Raw genomic sequence first — 21,190 nt, 5'->3', positions numbered from 1 at the left:
CCCCTCCCTCTTTTTTCAATCTTTAAAAATGTCACTGTGTAGCAGCGGAGGCTCCGCCTGCCTCCTAAACCATCACAGGAGGTGAGGTTTGGCACTGGAGGATGCAGTGGGGAAATGACTCGACTAGCAAGCCAGAGGTTGCTGGTTCGAATCCAGCTGGTATGTTTCCCAGACTATGGGAAACACCTATATCGGGCAGCAGCGACATAGGAAGATGCTGAAAGGCATCATCTCATACTACGTGGGAGATGGCAATGATAAAACCCTCCCGTATTCTACCAAAGACAACCACAGGGCTCTGTGGTCACCAGGAGTCAACATCACCGACTCTACGGCACAACTTTACCTTTGCAAATGCTTGTTTATGCAACTGGTAAAGCCAGGTTCACATTGTCGGTGAAGAACTAACTGCAACCCCTGTTAGAAAGCTACATCTATCTTCAGCCTTAATTAAGGTCTTGTATGGATTTGACCTAGCTACCCGGAGTTGACAAGAATCGTTTTAGTCAGCTTGCCAAGAAGCTGAGATCTGTTTTGCGCAGCTTATGTTAATGATCTTACAAACAAGCTAAGATCTTAAATGGAGTTCTGGTTTGACATAACCACATATGTTTTGCAAGATTAATTTTAATTAGCTTGCAAGTCACTGAGGTAATGTATGAAACAGTACTAATCCATCAAACTCAACTGATAAGACAGTTTGCCTGAATTGTCAGTAACATTTTATAGGAAACCTCAAGAGAGGGCAAGCTGATCATTAACAATACAAAATGTCAGGTCAGTTTGGGACTGGAACAGAGATCAGCCTCCTGCTCTAAGAAACAGAGTTGATAGGTTGACCTATGGTGACAGTAAAATTTACCTACTCTTTTGCTCGCCTCCCTGTAGGCCATTTAAAATGGTTTCACACACCCACCTCCACCTCTCTTCCTAAGTCTAGATCACCAGCACTCACCAGCTGATGATCATTAACCACAATGAGTTCGATGAATTTCGTCTCACTATAGACAGTTCGGTGACCTCGATGAACCTGGGATGGGGAGAAGAGGGCAAAATTATGCAGGTACCACATGGGGTTCTTAGAACTGCCTCCTGTCACCCACAACAGTCACAAATTTTATATACAGGCCTGTGTATATTTTGCTTCCCTCCATCCTCCCACAGTTCTGCACTTTGGAAACTCAATCAGAATACATTATCCAAAGGAAAGAGCAACTTTGGCAAGACTACCCAAATCTTCAGGCCTTTGTTGTATCCTATCCAGTTAACTTTTGCAATTTGGACATTTTCCCCAAGGGAAATCCTGTAGAGAGTGTGAGGGAGGAGTCAGAAAGGAAAAGGGAGGGAAGGAGAAGGAGAAAATGGAGTTGCTGCTGAATAAACCTTTTTTTAAAAAATCCGCATAAGATTTCCTTCTATGTATGAAGGAAGCAGTTATAAAACAGCCTTCTCCCTGGCTCCTGTAGTTAAAAGAGTCAGGCCTATGACAAGCTTAATGTAGCATCTGTTGTGTGAATACTTCTGCAAACCCTTTTTCTATGACAACAATGCCATATTCTATATTAAGCTAAGACAGAGAAGGGAAAATTGCTGCAGATCTGCCATGCTGCTCTTTGCCCTTTTAAAAGAAGCTTTGACTGGAGTAGCACTCTAGTGCAGAGAAGGTGTTGGTGCAACAGCCTCAAAAGAATTGTTTCAAGAAAAGCTGAACATGTGAGAGCCCACAGTGTACAGTATCTCCAGTTCTAAAAGGAGTGCTCCTTATTCAGGGCTGCCCACAGTCAGACTGGTAGAAGAGCCTTACAACTCTCTTTGGAGCTCACAGAGGACACCTTTTTTTTCCCTTTCTCACTCTCCAGCTAACATTTCTCCCTGCTCTTCTGTATAGTGCAAAATAGCTCAGAATTGGACTGTCTACCTAAATGTTAACCTGAGTGCTTGCTTGCTCTGTGTGTGTGTGTGTGTGTGTGTGTGTGTGTGTGTGTGTAGGTAGGTAGGGGGGCTACACAGCATGCGGAGGAGAACTTTATAATCCCATGGAGCACACCCCACAACCCTAATGCTCACCTCCAAGAAACAACTAGCTGGTAGAGTTCAAGCAGGTGTAATATAACCGTATGCTGAACATGGTTACAATGCCCTGCCCTCTGCATCAATGCCCCTCCACATATACAGCAATTGACTGCAGTGACAAATGTCATACCCAGAGAAAGATCATCCTCCCCCTTATTAAGAATGTTGGGCTCCTAGCACCCACAGTGTCTGAAGAGGCTACTGTCCCCCTCCAAGTTCATTTCTTATAAACTGATACCTTTGACATTCCATTGCTCAACTACTCTCAGCCATAGATCTAACTGACTGACTCATACAGTCTGCCCCACTTCTGGTTCCGTGCCATTACTCCTTTTTGTCTTTTTCCTCTGGGCAGCTGCCCACAGGGAACAGAAATCCAGGATTTTAACGTAGCTCTGATTGGGAAGCAGCATGTTTCCCATAGAACCTGCCTGCAAGTTCCTGTATTCAGTATTTTATTTTATTTATTTATTACATTTATATCCCACTCTTCCTCCAAGGAGCTCAGAGGAGTACATGGTTATTTTTATCCTCACAACAACCCTGTGAGGTAGGTTAGGCGGAGAGATGCATGACTGGCCCAGAGTCACCCAGTGAGTTTCATGGTTGACTGGGGATTCAAACTTGGGTCTTCCCTAGTCCTAGTCCAACACTCTAACCACTACGCTATGCTGGCTCTGTGTAAACCCAGAGGTTCACTCTCCAGACAATGAGAAGTGTTAACCTACCCTTTTCTTATCTCCAGTCTCAAAATATTCTGTTTAGGTCCTGGGAGCTCAGAAAATCATTTTAGGATTTTAAATTTTAATGGTATTCTGTAGTCTACAAATGTCTATCCTTCTGCACACCTAGGAAGTCCCTCAAATATATTTAAACCACTACCTTATTGGGGGGTGACATCTCTTTGCTTCAGCAAGCACTCAACCAACCAGATTTAGTATTGGGGGAATTATAATGATCACTCTCTAATAAATAATTCACAAAATGGTAGGCTATGATTGAGGCAGGAAGAGAAAGGACAGTAACCTTGCCAGGGTTGGCCACTTAACATCTATCTATATATTTAATTCTCTTAAACGTACCCATCGCTAATCCCATGTGTGGCAGCTCTTGCGAGAGTTCTCGAGCAAGCTGCCGATTATTATTATTATTATTATTATTATTATTACATTTTATATCCTGCTCTTCCTCCAAGGAGCCCAGAGGTGTGTACTACATACTTAGGTTTCTCCTCACAACAACCCTGTGAAATAGGCTAGGCTGAGAGAGAAGTGACTGGCCCAGAGTCACCCAGCTAGTATCATGGCTGAATGGGGATTTGAACTTGGGTCTCCCCGGTCCTAGTCCAGCACTCTAACCACTACACCACGCTGATTAACAATGGGGAAAGGAGGAGAAGTGGTGTGCCAGGCCTGCTGGCCGCACAGGGGAAGTGGCCGCTGCCAGGCCGGCCGTGCAGGGGAAGCGGTTGCCACCAAGCCAGCAGGCAGCCGCCAAGGAAAAGCAGCCTGGCCACCGAGGGAGAATGGGCTGGGGTGGGGGGAGAACGAAATGGGGCTGGTGGGGGAGAAAGGGGGCTGAAGGAGGGGGGAAAGAAAGAAAGAAAGAAAGAAAGAAAGAAAGAAAGAAAGAAAGAAAGAAAGAAAGAAAGAAAGAAAGAAAGATGGGGGAGGAGAACTAGGGATGCAGATGCTCTGCACCAGATCAGCTAGTTATAGTTAATGCTCCTGTGCTGGAATTGTACAGCATAGGAGTGTGAAATCTCCAGAGTTTACAAAATGGTGTGTGGGCTTGTTGAGCAGGGACTGTGTCACTCATCATTAATCACATCCCAGACAAAACCCAAGAAGGGTTTGTGACACTCACACCACAACATTCCACGCAGCATTTTTCCAGGTATCCTATGCTGCAGTTTGAGCACTGGGGGAAACATGACACTCCTGCAACACAAGCCCATCCTGGGTGGGATGAGTGAAGAAGGCACACACACAAATCACGTGCAACTGAGGAAAAACCAATGAAGAGATTCTATTGCTCCACAAACTGCTTGTGAGGGGAAACTCTTGGATTCCCTGCACCTTGCGAGAGGCAGGGACACACGGCCCGCTGGGGTCGCAAGGCGTTGGCTGTCTGAGCAATCAACCTACCTGCCTTCGACGCCGCAGTTTAGGCAGCCCAGAAGGAATGTTGTAGTTCAGTGCAGCAAATAAGCACCCTGGGTGGGGGGCAAGAAGGGGGCACACATCAGATATGGGGGGAGGGAAAAGAGGGCAGGACTGGAGAAAAAGGGAAACAGGTGCTTAATTCATAGGAAACAGGGTGTTGGGCCTCAAGCCTGCCTGGTGGAAATCAATCCTGTCCTGAGCCAGAAGCACAATGGACTCAGGCATGAGGTCTCAGGAAATTATAAATATGTGCACTACAAGCTTACATCCATTTTATACTACTGTAACTATCATGGCTTCCCCCAAAGAATCTTGGGAATTATTGTTTGGTGAGGTGCTGAGAATTCCGTATCAGAGACCCACAGACTCCCTCACCCACTCATGGAACTACATTTCCTAAAAGAAATGGCTATTAAGCCAGTTTTAAGTCTGTAGTGTACATTTGTCCTCAAAGGCAGGGGGTTCCAGCTATGAACATATCCCATATTATTATGTTAGTGTACTTCTTCCTCCAGGGGATATTGGGTGTTAGGAAACAGAAATCTGGAGATTATCAACATGCAGAATTTGATAGCTCAAATATAACTTCTTAAAAATTAGTCTCTAGAGGCAGGAGGGAAGTTTACCTGGTTGTGTGCAGTCCTGGGCAGTGTGAGATATGGGTGTCCGGTAGATCAGGTGAGGGAGTGGTCCCTGCAGCAGAGAGCAAAAGAAGAGGGTATTTATAACTGTCCAGGCATCTATCCTTTTAAAGAGGAATATGGTATTCCTAATCTTCAGCTACATTCAGACAGTTACTTCTGTTCCATAGCACCTTAAATATGCCCCCCACCCCTCCATCTTGTTCTCACTGAAGGAACAGAAACCAGAAGCACAGACGATGAATCCCCTAAACCAGGAATGCACAACTCAAATCACTCTGAAGGCTACTTTTACAGAGACTTTTCAGCTCTCTAGTCGGGACATAATGAACATGTATTGTGGGCGTGAGGGGAGCAAAATTGTGGTAACAGGGTTTGACTTCTGACCAACATGCACTTGTCTGAAGAAAGCCTCCATGGCATGTATACCAGTGTACATACACAGAGACTTTTTCATGCAATTGGGAATCCTCCCAAAAGCAGGTTCCTGGTTACACAAAGAGGCTTCTACATGTATAGTTTCTCTTCAGACCTTCAAGTGAATGTGTGTAGGTGGGAGAGCAGAGTCTGCCACTGCAATCATGCTCGCTGCATACACACATTCCTACCATCTCATATTAACTGATTGTGCACCCCAGGACATTTCCCAGAATCCTACACTACATGCAGGGAGTTCCTTGGAAGGCAGGCAGGTGTATAAAAGGTTCCCTGATGGTAGGAAATTTGAAAACCACTGGCCCAACTGACAAAACTGAAACTGACTCAAGCAAATGTGAATAGGCAGAACTGTAGACTCCCTTGGTCTAGACTAGATTATCTTACAATGGTCATGGTGGTGTTAACATTATCGTTTTCCATGTTTAGTAGTAAAATGCAACCAACTCACAGCACAATGGGAATGGAAGAGGGGATTCTAGGTCAGAGAGGGTATGACATTCAGGCAGACTGGAGGCCTGATACCTCTCAGTTTATAAAACTAAAGACTCCTGGCATATGCAGCCTGGAAAGAAATGAGGAATGGGGAAAGAAAAAGAGACTGTAACTGTAGAGCAAGAGAGTCCTTCTGGATCCCTCCCCACCCCATCTGTCTGAACAGAAGAGAGCCTAAGGGGTTACAGAAAAGGGAAGCCATATGGAATGAGATATGAGCAACTGACCTTCTCAGCTCAAGAGCTGCTAGGCACTTTCCAGATTACACCCTGCAACGGGGTCACGGCATATCTCTGAAGTGTGCTTCCACACTCCCTGTCTTGTGACACCGTAGTCCCTATGCGGACAGCAGGGTGCCATTCACATTTCCAATGCCTTGTTTCGAATTTAATCGCTGAAATATAGTGCTATAACGTAGTATATCGGGTGTAAAAAAGTTGCTGTTTTATTGGGTTGTTAGTTTTTGAGAGACTGCTCCCCCTACTGGGTGATTTGCTCTTTACGTTTTGAATGTGATTTGCCTGAATGGAAGCATTTTGCCACTGCTGAGCGGCTAATCTGGAAAGCGCCCTTGTCAATCTATGTAACGAGATAGCTTGGGCTCAAGCTTGCTCAAAGTTGTACAGTCATCCCTTGCCAACCGTGGTTTTCCCAATCGTGGTTTTGAGTATCCTGAACTGGGAAATTTTGACTGGTCTTGCCAACTGCGACCTGAGTATTCGTGGTTTGGCAAGATTTTTTAGTGATTTGGGGAGGTTTTCTGCAACCTCTAAGGAGGGGGTTCAGAGGTTCGATCCACTCATTCCACTTTCTGACCTGCCAACTCTTCATGATTTAAAGTGACTTTGAGTGGTTTGGGGGGCGGTTCAAAAGTGCCTTTGAGCTATTTTGTGGAGTTCAAAATTCTCCAGAGGTTCAATTTGCTCACTCCTCTTGCTTATTCTTGGGCGCTTTCCAGATTAACCCTTACCACAGTGTCACCACGGATCTGCTAAGTGTGCTTCCATACTTCTTGTATTGTGACACCGCAGTCCCTGCGCTGACAGCAAGGCGCTGTTCACATTTCCGATGCCTTACTTTGGATTTTATCTTTGAAATTTAGTGCTGCAAGGTTGCAAGTCCATTGCAGAAAAATAGCTGTATTTTCCCGTTGTAGGAGTTTGAGATTCTGGCAATCATTTTTAATTCGATCCTGCCAAGCCAAAGCATTTTACTGCTGTTCTAGGGTGTGATCTGGAAAGGGCCTTGGTGATTTTAAGAAATTCCGGGTGATTTTTGGCAAATCTTTTGGTATTTTTTCTTTAATTTTTCAGTCTTTTCACAACTGCGGTTCCCCTAACCCCATGTTTCCCATTGATTTCAATTGCTCGCCAACTGCAAATTTGCCAAGGACAAAGTTTTGCCGGAATGGAACCCTCACGGTTGACAAGGGATGACTATACCTCATGACTAGTCCTTTTCCAATCAACTCCAATCCCAGATGTGTCAAAACTTTATCCCTTTAGTTGAAATTTTTATTTATTTTATTTTATTTTATTTTTTTCAGGCAGGGCTTACCAGCAGAGCTGAGATGTGCAACTGGTTTTTAATACCAGGGTGCTGAGCTTTCTAATGTGGGAAATTGAAACAGTGATTCTGAACACAAGCAGATTGTTCCTCAGTATTTAAAAACCACAAATGCCTTGTGTAGACAAATTCTAGAAATGCTTATGTGATATGCGCCTGCACATAGAGTTGCTATATTCTGGCTTTCCAAATCCGGGTGCCTAATTTGCATATTATGTTAATTGGCTTGAAAATAATTTTTGAGCAGAATAGTGATGGAACGTTTTGCTCCATAACTCCGCTTCTACAAGGGCTAGAGCTTAGCTTTTTTTTTAAAAAAAAAGAAAGAAATCTGAAATCTGGGCGAATCTGGGTGGGCTAAGCAATCTGAGTGAGATGCTTAAAATTTGGGTGAAACCTGGAATTCCAGGGGGCATGGCAACTCTACCAGCAGAGAGCTTCTGTAGTTATTCAGTACTGAGGGAACAGTCTGTTTATACTGAGTCACTTTCTCCTCCTCAGTCACTACTACTGACATTATAAAGCTCAGCACCTTGGTAATGAAAACCAGCTCTAGACTTCAGCTCTGTTAGTAAGTCCCAGCTCAAATGCTTATTTTTTAAAACTATCACTATGTGTTTTCCTCCAAGCCTTTGCTAAAATACAGCCTTAATGCTATTTTGTCAGACACCACTCCTTTCCCCCAACTTTCCCACCTACCCACATAAGTCCCCGAAATGGCACACAGAGGTAGAGAGGGCTGAATACACGTGTTGCAGTGGATAAGGGGTGAACGTGTGGAGGCTGTGGGCTCTCTAAGGAGGGAAAAGAAAAATGCTATTTGGATCTCCTTCCATTTGCTACCATAGCAACAAGGGTGAAAGAAGGCACCCTGGGAAACTCTTGAACATTGTTCATGCAAAAGGCTGTTTGGAAATGTGCTAGGCCCTGTGGGGAAAAAGAAGATGGTTCAGAGGATGCCTAGGCACCATCCCCTAATCACATATAAAACATCTATAGAAATAATTCTATAGGAACAGATTTCAGATGTGTGTTGATTTGTATTGGACCACTGAAGCTCTGGAGATTTTCAGACAGCTGTTTTCCTCCGTTTGTAGGCATGACTTCATCAGAGAGGCCCACCATATACAGTTGTTGCCTTCTGAAGGAGAGATGTGCTCAACTGAAAGCTATGAAATAACTCACATGAATGTAAATGTTAAAATCAATTTTGTGTGTGTGTGTGTGTGTGTGTGTGTGTGTGTGTGCTGAGAAAGACAAACAAGAATAAAAACTTTTTTTCAGGAAGGGATTTTTTTAAAATTTATTTTTCCCCTGAGAAAATTTACCATATGCCCCTATCCCTATGGGGATTAAACTGGCATCCTTCTCACAGCACTGCCAAGCCAAGAAAGCAGAAATAAAATGCATTTATTATATTTATTTTTCACTCTTCCTCCAAGGACTTCAGGGCAGCAGCATACACTGGGCAATCCCATTTTTTCCTCAGAACAATCCTGTCAGGTAGGTTAAGCTGAAAGAGAATAACTGGCCCAAAGTCACCCAGTAAATTTCATGGCAGAGGAGGGTTGAACCTAGGTTTCTGTACCCTAAATCCACCTATCTGCCTGAGATATCATACTGACCCTCACCATGGAACTAAAACACTTGGACCCCTTACTTGGAACTAAAACAAGTTCCAAGACTCGAGGGGTTTACGGATGAGGAGGATAAACAAAAGGCAAACTAATCCATGCACTATTTCCCTTGGCCTTCCCTTCACCTCTGGGAACGAAACCCAAGCAAGGCGTCTCCGTGGCACTGATGGAATTACAGCCCAGCCCTTACCTCTCGGCGCTTGGGTGAATTGTGAGGTTCCAGAAGGTACGTAGCCTTTCCATCTGAGAAAACACCACTGGGGACAGGTGCAGAAAAACATTGACAGGTTAATTAGTCAGCCATAACTGCCAGACAGACATCCAAGCACCCACCACAAGCTCCTGAAGGACTGGGTTCCTTTGCACGAGTTTGCAAAAGCAGGTTTTATGTCAGGTCAAAGTCTGGGAGGCTCCTATACAAACATATCCTTAGAAATTGCTGGAAAAGTAACATTCCCACATCCTAAGCTGAGCTCCAATTTGGCAGTACACAGCTCAGCCCCAACAATGGCATCCAAATACCCATGGAGTGCAACTTCCCAGACTGACAGTACTAACTTAGCATCCCTGGTTCCGTCATGTGCTTTAGTTCCCTTCCCAACTTTGCTACTCACTGCAGGCCATGGCAGCTGGACAGAGCTGCAAAAGAGTCTGCCTCTCCACGGAGACCGCCCTGATAGTAACAGTGCTCGCCAGCTCCCTGAAACAGAGCATAAATGGAACATGGAGACCATGACGTTTTGCCATACTTTTAAGAGTCCCCTCCTCCTGTCAAGCTCATGTAGTGCAGATTAATTTTTGATGTAACACAAAGACTCTTAAAGGCAGGAATCAGCAACTAGAGGCCCCAAGGCCAAATCCAGCTGCCAAAAAGGCATAATAATCTGGCCACCTGATTGCCAACCCAGAAGCAGAAGAGGTACATGGTGGGAGGGAGTATTTACTGTGGCCAGGATTCTTTGGTAGTCAGATTTGGGAGTGGATAGGAATGGGGTCCCATTCCTTCTCAAAGTGGCCCTCCCTTAAAACTAATTCCTGACTAAGGCCTTAGGGTACGAAGATGCTGGCTAGTTTAAAAAATGGCAGGGGCAGGAGTTTAAACCTGCCTGGATGATGCATTCTGGGAACTTGATCCCTAACTCTAGATGTACAGGCGTGCCGCCCTGCAGTCACTTGGTATGTGAAGGGCACTCTGCACACACTCAGAAGCATTCTCTTTATGATTACTTCACAAATTGTCATGCTTCTCCATGGCACTGGAGACAGGTTCCAGGGCTTAGTTCTGGGAGACTAAACCCTGTAAATAGCATCGAAATGATTATATTGTGTTCTCTACGGCTGGGGTTTTCCACTCTGGTTCTAATGCAGGTTTTGGCTTATGAAGCCTCAAAGGAAGTAGAGGGCACCGTTTCCCCAAAGTAAAGCTAGGAAGCTGCCTCATACGGAGTCAGACCATCAGTCCATCGAGCCCAGGACAATCAGCTCTGACTGGCAGTGGCTCTCCAAGGCCACGGACAGAGGTCCTTCACGGCACATGCAGGATGAGATTCTTTTTAACTGGAGATGACACTATTATGGCCCCTTCTAATATCCCATCACAATCCTTCAGACTTGATGATTCTATTAAGCTGAAGTGGCCTTGTAGGCAATGGAGTCCAACGCCCTGCTTGATGCAAGACATCCAAAGCTAGAACATTCCCAACAGATGGCTAGATGTGATGGGACCACTGTGCGTGTATCTGCTCTGTTCACATGCAAAGTGGGGGTAGATCGACCCAAAAAGGAACACATGGGGGAGGGAAGCAAAACCCATCCCTTCCCCTACTTTACTTCTCTGTCCTTTGCTACTAAGCTGTAGTGGTTTATCTCCGCCCCGGGTTGGCTCCAACAGATGTGAGCAGAGCTCAGTAAGACAAGGTAGAAGAGGAGAACAATCTGCTTTTCATGTAAAGACAGAGTAGACCCCATCTCCATCCCTGCTTTATATGCAAAATGAATCAACATATATGCATAAAATGCATATATAGCTACCACATCTACCTGGGCCCTAAGTTTCAAAAGTGGAGGGGATAATGAAGGAAAGGCTAAGGCAAGAGTAATAGGAAGATTATAAGCACATGCAGTTTACACAGCATTGGTCTCTGACTGTGGACAAAGGGGAGAAGTCTTCACAGATTCTGAGGCTGGGTTTGAAGGGCCAGAGAGAGGACGGAGGGAGTGACACCACAGAGGTCTACTGGGGAGGGAATTTTAGGGACAATGGGCAGCTAGCCAGCAAGAGTGGCCTGAAAGAGTATTTGAGAGAGCACATGATCTTTGGGTGGCAGAAGAGGTGGAGGTGCAAAGGAAATGGATGGGGCATGTCAGAATAGAAGGGGGGAAAGACAGGACCGAGCACCACAATGGAGAGTTTTGAAGGTCAGTTCACTCATTCAAGAACGGGGCACTCTGCACCCTGGTACTGGGGGAAGTAGAAATCACTGGCTAGCCATTCCCCCAGCACCATGACCATGGTCCTCCTCAGCACCTCCGAGTACATCTGTCTGAGGAGGACAGCACTGAACCCCAGGACACTTCAGTCATGTGGTTTAAAATCCTGGGCAGCCAGGGTTCTCAATTATGTGGAAGAAATGTCCCTCAGTTGAGCACTGCCCTCTTTAGCAGACCCCGAACCTGGGGCTGCTGAAGGGTGTGGCTATGGAGCACCTCAAGGATGGAGGGGTGGGGTTAGCAGCACAGTCCTGTCTGCCCCCACCCCCACCCCCCACCCCCAGATTCTAGGTACAGTTGCTGAATTAGTAAATAAAAGGGGCTGGATGACATGACAAGTGAATGATTTGACCACTGAGTCCCGGGAGAGGTGAGAGGGCGGAGGTGTACAGCAACAGAAACGCCAGAAAGAAGAAGTGGCGGCAGCCAAAGGGTGAGCCGGAGTGTGAACCAGAGTTTTAGCTGAGGGGGCTGAGAGGAAGGGGCAGATCTGCATAATGTTCTACTGGAAGAAGTGGCATGACTTGGTGACAGATTGAATGTGGGGATTAAAAGAGATAAATGAATCAAAAAATAAAGCCAAGACTGGATGGTGATGTTGTCAAGGGATACAGATAGCAGTTAAGAACGGGGGATGACACCTTAAATGGAATGTGGGGTGCTGCCAGTTCAACCATGAACTGCATTCAGATGCACATCTTCCAGGATACATATATTGGAGACACATAATTATGAACCAGCACACAGGCTCACGGCTGGGCACTCCTGTTCAAGGGGAGGCATGCCAGCCTGCTCGCTGGCATCTCTCTTCCCTTCCCCGGCTGCGTCTTTCCATGCACCAGTTCACGTGTGTGCCCACCACCACCCTCCTCTGCACAGGCGGGTGTTCAAGGTTGCTGCAGTGCGATAGGCGGGCAGGCAGCAAGCCCCCTCCCTCTCCCTCTCATGTCTATTTATAGAAGACAGCGTGGTTCAGGTTAGCTCAAGCAGGGATGGGGGAAGCCAGAGCTCATTGCAAAGGAGGGGGGGGGAGAAGGGAGGGGGGAGAAGGGGGGGCTCAAAGGATCTGGCTGCAACTGCTTGTGTGTGTGTGTGAGTGTGCGTGACCAACCACTTAGCAAGCACTTAGCATTATTGATGCTCTACTTGTGAGGCTGCCTTTTGCACCAATTCCTGGCTTGCAAGCGGGCTATTTCTGGAGTGCCCATTCATTCTTTTTCAGACTCAGCGTCTGCAATCCGTGGCTTTGCTTTAGCAGCTGCAGACAACAAGAGGCCCTCCTTCCCTCCACAACCTTCCCACCACCCTATCCTGGCAGCCCCTTTCATGCTTCAGGTCATTTTAGAAGAGAGAAATAGCCTGGAGGGACTGCAAACAATGTAAACCAGGGTTTCATGAGCAGTCTGGCCAGCCAAAATAGGTTTAATTTAAAGAGAGGGGGAAGGGGAGTCGTGAGGCTATGGCCTGCCTGGAACTTCTTTGACCTAAAAGCCCAGCTCCACTCCGAACTTAGATTTTAGGAGTTAATTGTGGCTCTCCGTGCATGCTCAGAAAGAGGACAGGGCAAAGCCCTCAAATGCTACACAATATAGCCCATCTCCCCTTACCGTGGTGTGGCTGGCATTTCCGTCCTGTCCAAAATGGCGCTCCACATAATGCGAGGACAGCAGGTGGCTGATGAGAGATGGAGAGGAGGGAAGATGCATGAAGACCACCACTGATGTGTGAGATCACATTCCCACCCTCCCTTTTTTTGTACTGTACTCCTTTCTGACAGAATCATACAGATGAAGGACAAAGAGATTTTCCAGCATGGATTATTGACTGAAGCCTGTGCCACTTCCCTTGTATTCTTCCACTTATTGTCGTCTCCATTCTCTTTTGCTCAGGATGGCTGTTAGTTTTCCTTTCCTAGCTGGCATGTTTGTTGTGTGCATGTGCAACATCATAAGGAAGGACAGAGGCCTAGTTGGGTTCCAGGTGTGTGTGTGCATGTACCTGTCACATTTTCCTTTCTCTAGGTGCCCATCAGACCTCTGACATCCAATGTGCCACCAATGTGCTAGTTCCTATCTAGGCTTCTCTGGCCTGGCCTTTGAACACACATGTCCTTTTAAGGTTCAAGCATGGAGGTTCCTTGGTGAATTGGGGAGGAATTAATCTAACCAATGACCCAAGATTACCTCCTTGGCAACTCTGATTTGGGGCAATAACCAAAAAAACACAACAACCCTCCTCATTCCAGAGGTATGAAAGCTGGTTGGAATTTCTTGCTTGTGATGGAAAGGCCCACAGCAACCCCCTAAAAGCATTGTCTTTGTTATGATTTGGCATGTTCCAGGGTTAAGTCCCAGTACTGAAAATGGGGTTTTCTGGGGCTAAACTCTGTCTCTAATTAATCCCCTAAGCATTGGGACTGCTGGTCTCTGAGGTGAAAGCGGGCACAGGCAAGGGGCGAAATTCAATCACCTGACACTCGGATTAATCACACAATCTCTGGTTACAGCCCAAGACTCATCAGCCACCTCGTCTTACGGGTAACCAGGTTTTAATCTTAATTTACTTGCAGGATGGAGGAGGGAGGACAGAAATGGCTCTGGATGCCCTATTAAATATTCAAGGGCACTCACCTAATAGCAATTTTCAGAGGCACTGCTGTATCAGAGCTGAGAGATGGAAACCATCATCTCCCACAGATACATATATTCAAGCACAGTTGATGACTACTATGAAAAAAGCCAAATATGTGCACAATACTATATGAATCATACAATAAATCAGTGCACATAATCCCAGATGTTCTCACTGTACTGCCATAGAGCAGTTAACATATTTAACAACACAAACGCAGAAAATTAATACACACAGATGTTCATGTAATACACACACAGCCACATGGTATGCTTCTGAGCACATTCTCATACACACAATCTCACCAGCATTCATTCACATTTTGTGTACATGCACATACACACAAACATAGGCTTATATTCCATCATCGTGCATAATCAAATACAATCACATGCATGAACTCCCCATTAACATCAAAAATGCAATCATGCATAGTATTACAATCAGAGTCACTAGCTTTCTTGCATTATTTTACACACACACACACACACCCACAATGACACAATCTCATACTTGTATGTTAGATATTTGTATAATAAAGCCAGCTAGTTTATGTGGTGTGAGGCATAATTTTAAGCAATTTAGCCCTCCAGAATCTGTTTTCATTGACAGAACCCAACTCTGAAATGTGTGATGTCATAAGACTAGCGTGCCTCTGAGCATGTGCAATTACTTTTCCTCACCATTGAGCAGCTACAACCTGCCTGAACTCTTCAGAGATTAAGTGTCAAGGCAGGCCAGTGAAAAGGTACAGGTTCCAGGCAGACTTGATTGTCAGCATCTTTCACTTTAGAAAGCACTGTCTTTTCTTATGTATCTTCTTGCTGCTTCCATTAACATCCAGAATCAATAATACGGTGGTGAGAGAGCGAAATAAAACTACATCGTAATCCACTTCCATTTTTACAACTTTGTAGCTACACAGAGAATACAACCCCAGTCACTTTACTCTAAAATAGCCTCATAAAAATAAATGGGACAGCACTAGTATAAATCTTCAGTGCCCCTTGCCCACTTAATCTCACAATCAGAACCCATGCCCTGTTGCAGAAATATATGCACTCTCCCGTGCACATACAAGACAATCACACCCACATCTTCCTGCACATACCTTGTCATGCTGAATGTAAAATCAGCACATAGATACACATTAACTGCACTTCCCACCTCATCACACTCAGCTGCAGTCATGTAATGAGCACATATGTATATGAATATGTGTGCACACTTATGGCCTTGCACACTCCCACATGAATACTCCCAGTATGCACAACCTCACATGTCCACACATGGCAGGAGGTGAATAGCCCATGAGACTTCTGCATGTCCACACATGGCAGGAGGTGAATAGCCCATGAGACTTCTGCATGTCCACACATGGCAGGAGGTGAGTAACCCATGAGACTTCTGCTGCAGAGACGAGTGGGTGTCCTGGATAATTTGAGTCTGGACTGCTGTTTATTTCATCTCCAGTTTTTAAAAACAAGGTGTTCAGGAAGAAGCCTCCCGGGGATTCACATCCAAAGCTACAGAAATTTAATTAATATACATATATATTTTAAGTCTCCCGTATCCATTCCCTTTGCAACTTCAGATGCAACTTTGCCAGCTCTACAGCTTTCACTCACAAAGTTTCACTGATATTTAAAGAGGCCAATTTCCAAACAGCGGGGTAAAAAGGTTCAGAGTTTGCCTTGGAGCCCAGTGATCTGACCTGAAGGTCCCATCCATAACTTCAAGTATATGGGATTCAGCTGCAGTTACTCAGTGGAAAGAAGCAGGCTTTCTGTACATGATCAGGAGTACTCTTGCCTATATTATTCACATCCAAAAACTCAGACTTGAACATCTCTCTCTCTCTCTCTCTCTCTCTCTCTCTCCATCTATCTAAGCAAGCAAGCAAGCTGCTTGGACCTCACTGACTGACATAAAACTCCCAGACCAAACCACAAAATATAGAAATATGCCATTTTCACAGGTAGGTCCCAAGATTTGCCCAGACTACCAGAAAAATTGAAAATCTGGGGAAAGTTCTTAATTTACTGGAAAATACAGAAAAGCTTTTCCAATTGAAATTATTTATTTATTTATTTGATTTATATACCGCCCTTCCAAAATGGCTCAGGGTGGTTTACAATTAAAACAGAAAACATTAAAAACAATTAAAACAGAGATACAAATATAAATACCAATTTAAAACAACTTAAAAAACAATTAAACTATCAAAACAATTAAAACCCTGAAAACCAGGTATTAAAACAATTAAAACTGATTAAAAACCCTGAAAGGCCAGGCCAAACAGATAGGTTTTAAGGGCTCTCTTGAAGGACAGCAAAGAATCAAGATTACGAATTTCCGCTGGGAGTGCATTCCACAGCCCAGGAGCAGCTACAGAGAAGGCCCGCCTCTGAGTCGTCACCAAACGAACCGGTGACAACTGGAGACGGACCTCCCCAGATGACCTTAACGTGCGGTGGGGATCATGTAAAAGAAGGCGCTCTCTAAGATATCTTGGACCCAAGCCGTTCAGGGATGAGAAATGGATGGTTCAGGGATGGTTCAATGGATGAGAAATGATACCTTCCAACAAACTTTGGCAGTTTTCTCCAGGTACTTTTTGCAGGCCTGATCAACTTTGGCCCCCAGCTGTTTTTGGACTACAGCTCCCATAATCCCTAGTCATAGTACCAATTAGCCAGGGATTATGAGAGTTGTAGGCCAACATCTGCAGGAGGGCCGAAGTTGAGCAGCGCTGTTTTAGAGACAGATAGTCTGGACTTTCATAGAATTATGAAGAAACAAGCAAGCTATATTTTTTCAGTTTTCTACATTTCAATACGGGTCTGATTTCCACAAAAATTGCCTAAGAAACCAAAAAACACCAAAAATATTGCAACACTATTACATCCTCAAAACGAAGCACTTCTACTCATCAGCTAGCAAGGAGTGAAGGGAGAGCATATAGTCATTTTGTGATACAGGAGGAATGCTTGCAAGATGGGGTAGACAATGGGATCCTGTAGTTTTCCCATTGTTATCGATGGACCACTTCCTGGTTAAGGCTGGTCTCACAGTCACATCTGACTCATGCAGGGGTGGTGGCAGGGGCGTAGCAAGGTTGGAGTGGGCCCAGAGACAAGATTTTAAAATCCACCCCACCCCACCACTGAAGCTCAGCTCATGAAGTAAAGAAATCTTAAATAAGGCTGAACAGTGGTAACAAAAAGCATATATATATACACACACACACCACAATAGAACATCATCCTACATTATTTTTTAAAAAGGTTTTGTAAATTGTGGATGATGCAAGTCATTTAATGGTACTAGAGAAAGACATGCTGTTCTGGTAGCTCCAGGTTTTAACACACACATCAGTTTTGGAGGATGAATACAACTGAAGGAAGCCTGGGTGGGTGCACAGCTGGGGGAGTCCATCGTGTGACTTGTCTCTGGGGGGGGGGCCCAAGGCAGTGGGCCCCCAGACAACTGTCTCCCCTTGCCCTATTATAGTTACGCCCCTGGGTGGTGGACCTATTAGAATGGTCCACCCAAGAAGGCTGTTAGATCCAGTAAGATACCAAAGCGCCTTGGAGGGTTTTGGAGTTGGTTCTGCCAGTGATTCTCTCGATGCCCTGATGGATACCTGGAACAGGGAACTTACCAGGGCAGTAGACACGATCTCTCCTATGCATTCTCTCTGACCTGCTTCAAAATTAGCTCCATGGTATGTGGCAGAGCTATGGGAGCTGCGGCAAGGTAGATGTATGGAACGCAAATGGAGGAGGACTCATCTTGAATTTGATAAGACACAGTATAGAGCCTATTTGAAGTCCTATGTCGTGGCAATATGTGCAGCAAAGAAGCAATTTTATTTTGCACGTATTGCATCTGCAAGTTCTTGTCCAGCAAAGCTGTTCTAGATTGTTGGGGTTTAACGCAAACCCATTCTGTCTCAAATCTGTTTCCGAAAACAATGTCTCACTGTGACACATTCAATGAGTTCTTTGCAGATAAAATATCTTGCATTAGGGCTGATCTGGATTCCAATATTTCTGCAGAGCCAGTTAGGAAGGTGTCCAGCAATTCCTCTTGTAAGATTAGATTGGGTCAGTTTCAGTTTGTGATTCCTGAGGATGTGAACAAGCTGCTTGAAGTGGTACGACCTAACACCTGTTCTTTGGATCCTTGCCCAGCATGGCTGATTTCATCTTGCAGGGAGGTTGTTGGAACTAGCCTAGTTGATATCATTAATACCTCACTGAGGGAGGGCAGGATGGCAGGATGCCACCTTGTTTGAAGAAGGCAATGGTTAGATCTCTTCTTAAGAATCCCACTCTGCATCCCCTGGTGATGGATAATTATAGGCCAGTCACCTATCTCCCATGGTTGGATAAGATGATTGAGGTGGATGATCAGCTCCAAGCAGCCTTGGAGGAAACTGATTATCTAGACCCATTGCAAACTGGCTTTAGGGCAGGCTATGGGGTTGAGACGGCCACAGCCTGATAGATGACCTTCACCAAGGACCTGAGAGAGGGAGTGTGACTTTGCTCATTCTTTTGATATCTCAGCAGCTTTCGATACCATCAACCATAGTATCCTTCTGGATCGCCTGAAGAATTTGGAGATAGAAGGCGCTGTTTTACAGTGGTTCCACTCCTATGTCTCAGAGAGATTTCAGATGGTGGCACTTGGAGACAGTTGCTCTTCAGAATGGGAGCTGCTATATGGAGTCCCTCAGGACTCCATTCTGTCACCAATGTTTTTTAACATCTACATGAAACCGCTGGGTGAGGTCATCAGGGGATTTGGTGTTGGGTGTTATCAATATGCTGATGACACCCAAATCTATTTATCCTTGTCATCTATATATCTATATCTATATCTATATCTATATCTATATCTATATCTATATCTATATCTCCTAGGTGTGCCATGGAATGTGCGTCCTGGCAAGCCAACTGATTGGCTGGGGCGCAAGCCAATGGCGGCGGTGGGCCGTCCTGCTGGACCTGGGACTGGCTGGCACTGGAGGAGGCAAGCGGCAGCTGTGGAGGCCAGCGGCAGGCCGCCAAACCAGTACTCAGCCCCGGCTGGCGGGCCCAGCCCAGCAACAGTGGCCGCAAGCCCGGCGGCTGCGGTGAGGCTGCGGTGGGCCTGGCCACGGCTGCGGGCCCGGATACTGGGGCAGAAGGTGGGGAGAGGTGGCCGGCCCCGGGGGAGGGGAGAGAGGAAAAAGGAATGGGGCCAGGGGGGAGTGGGAGGGCAAGAGAGAGTGAGGCAGGAGGGAGGGCAAGAGAGAGTGGGGCAGAGGGGGGAGGGGGAGGGAGGGTGGGAGAGGGGGAGGGCAGGAGAGAAGAGCAGGGGGAGGGGAGGGAGGGCAGGAGAGAGTGGGGCAGGAGGGTGAGAGAGAGCGGTGGTAGGGGGAGGGAGGGCAAGAGAGAGTGGGGAGGGAGGGGAGGGGGCAAGAGTGTGGGGTGGGAGAGAGGGGAAGAGGGGCAAGAGTGTGGGGCAGAAGGGAGGGAGGGGGAGGGGGGCAGGAGTGAGAGGGAAACAGCCAGCCCCAAAGAGTGCACAGATGTTCTGTGCAGGTTGGCTAGTATCAGGAAATTGCATTAGGCCCTTAAATGCCTGCCTACAGGCAGTAATAGGCTGGATGAAGCATAATAAACTGAATCTAAGAAATGGGCTGGATGACGGATAGTAAACTAAATCTAAGCAAAACGGAGGTGCTCATTATTGGGGGTCGTAAACTGCAAGACAGAATAAAACTTCCTCTTCTCGATGAGCTTACACTCCCCCAGAAAGAACAGGTGTGTAGCAAGTGCTCTTGGACCTGAATCTCACCCTGGACTGGTCCCTCATTCTGAGGCTGTGGCTAGAAGCACTTTTTACCAGCTGCGATTGATTCAACAATTCCACCTCTTCCTTGAGAACAATGACCTGAAAACAGTAGTGCACCAGCTGATAACCTCCAGGTTGGATTACTGCAATGTACTCTATGTAGGACTGCCTTTGTACATACAGTAGTTCAGAAACTTCAGTTAGTCCAAAATGCGGCAACCAGGTTGGTCTCTGGGGTATTCCAGAGAGACCACATTATGCCTGTTCTTAAACAGTTGCCCTGGCTGCCGATAAGTTTCCTAGCAAAGTACAAAGTGCTGGTTATCACCTGTAAAGTACTGAATGGCTTGCGTCTGGGGTTACCTGAGAGCGCACAGTTCTCTACAAGATTCCCACTGCTCTCTAAGATCATCAGGAGGGTTCCATCTTCAGGTGCCACTAGTTCATCTGGGGACCACCTGGGATTGGGCCTTCTCAGCTGTCTCTGCTAGGTTGTAGAACATGCTCCCCATGGATATAAGAGGATTATCTTCCTTGGAGTCCTTCAGGAGAGCCTTAGACACCATCTTTTTAGCCTAGCTTTTAATGATATTTGTTTTAATTCAAATGAGATTTAATCTGGTTTTATTTATTTTTTTATTTTTTTGTTTTTGTTTCATTATTTAGGAAGGGTGTATATAAACTTAATTAATTAATTAATTAATTAATTAATTAAAATAAGATGCAAGCCCTTTTACTAGTAACCTAATAATCACTTTGCAGATTCAGATCAAATTCCAACTAGGCCAGCATTCTGCTTCCAGATTTGGGGACAGCTACCCAGATACCTCTGAAAGCACACAAGCAGGTCATAATGGACACGGCTATCCCTTGCTGTTTGCCTCAGCATCCTCTAAGAGGTCAAGCAGCTGTGAACATGGTAGTTCAATTTCACTATCCTGATTAATAAGCTATTGATAGAGCTATCCATCATGGATATTTCTAGCCTAAAAAGGCTAGACATCTAGGCTAGTGGCAGCCGCCACCATTCCTTTCGGCACCATACCTTTTCTATAAGTGAATTATAGATTTTGTGAAGAAATACTCCTTTTTGTCTGTTCGGAACCTGTCAACTTCACTGCATGTCCCTGAGATGTAATATTCTGCTTAAAAACGTTATCTATTTACAGGTTTCACCAATAGCCCTTGATAATTTTAATTCCTCTGTTTT

General features: G+C 45.5%; 1 protein-coding gene across 5 annotated transcripts in view; it reads right to left on the bottom strand.

Annotated features, from left to right (window-relative positions):
- The window catches only part of ADAM11 (ADAM metallopeptidase domain 11), a 101,479-nt gene that overhangs the window by 50,970 nt on the left and 29,319 nt on the right, over positions 1-21,190 (bottom strand). For all 5 annotated transcript variants that reach the window (XM_053266433.1, XM_053266434.1, XM_053266432.1 and 2 more), the window contains exons 4-9: positions 13,110-13,176; positions 9,627-9,712; positions 9,203-9,269; positions 4,865-4,931; positions 4,221-4,288; positions 956-1,030 (exon numbers count right to left, since the gene is read on the bottom strand). In XM_053266433.1, coding sequence (XP_053122408.1) covers positions 956-1,030; positions 4,221-4,288; positions 4,865-4,931; positions 9,203-9,269; positions 9,627-9,712; positions 13,110-13,176 — 430 coding nt within the window. The remainder of the gene's footprint in view (positions 1-955; positions 1,031-4,220; positions 4,289-4,864; positions 4,932-9,202; positions 9,270-9,626; positions 9,713-13,109; positions 13,177-21,190) is intronic.

This window comes from Hemicordylus capensis, chromosome 6 (genome assembly GCF_027244095.1).
Source record: "Hemicordylus capensis ecotype Gifberg chromosome 6, rHemCap1.1.pri, whole genome shotgun sequence".
Taxonomy (NCBI): domain Eukaryota; kingdom Metazoa; phylum Chordata; class Lepidosauria; order Squamata; family Cordylidae; genus Hemicordylus; species Hemicordylus capensis.
This window is presented reverse-complemented; position numbering and strand designations above follow the sequence as displayed.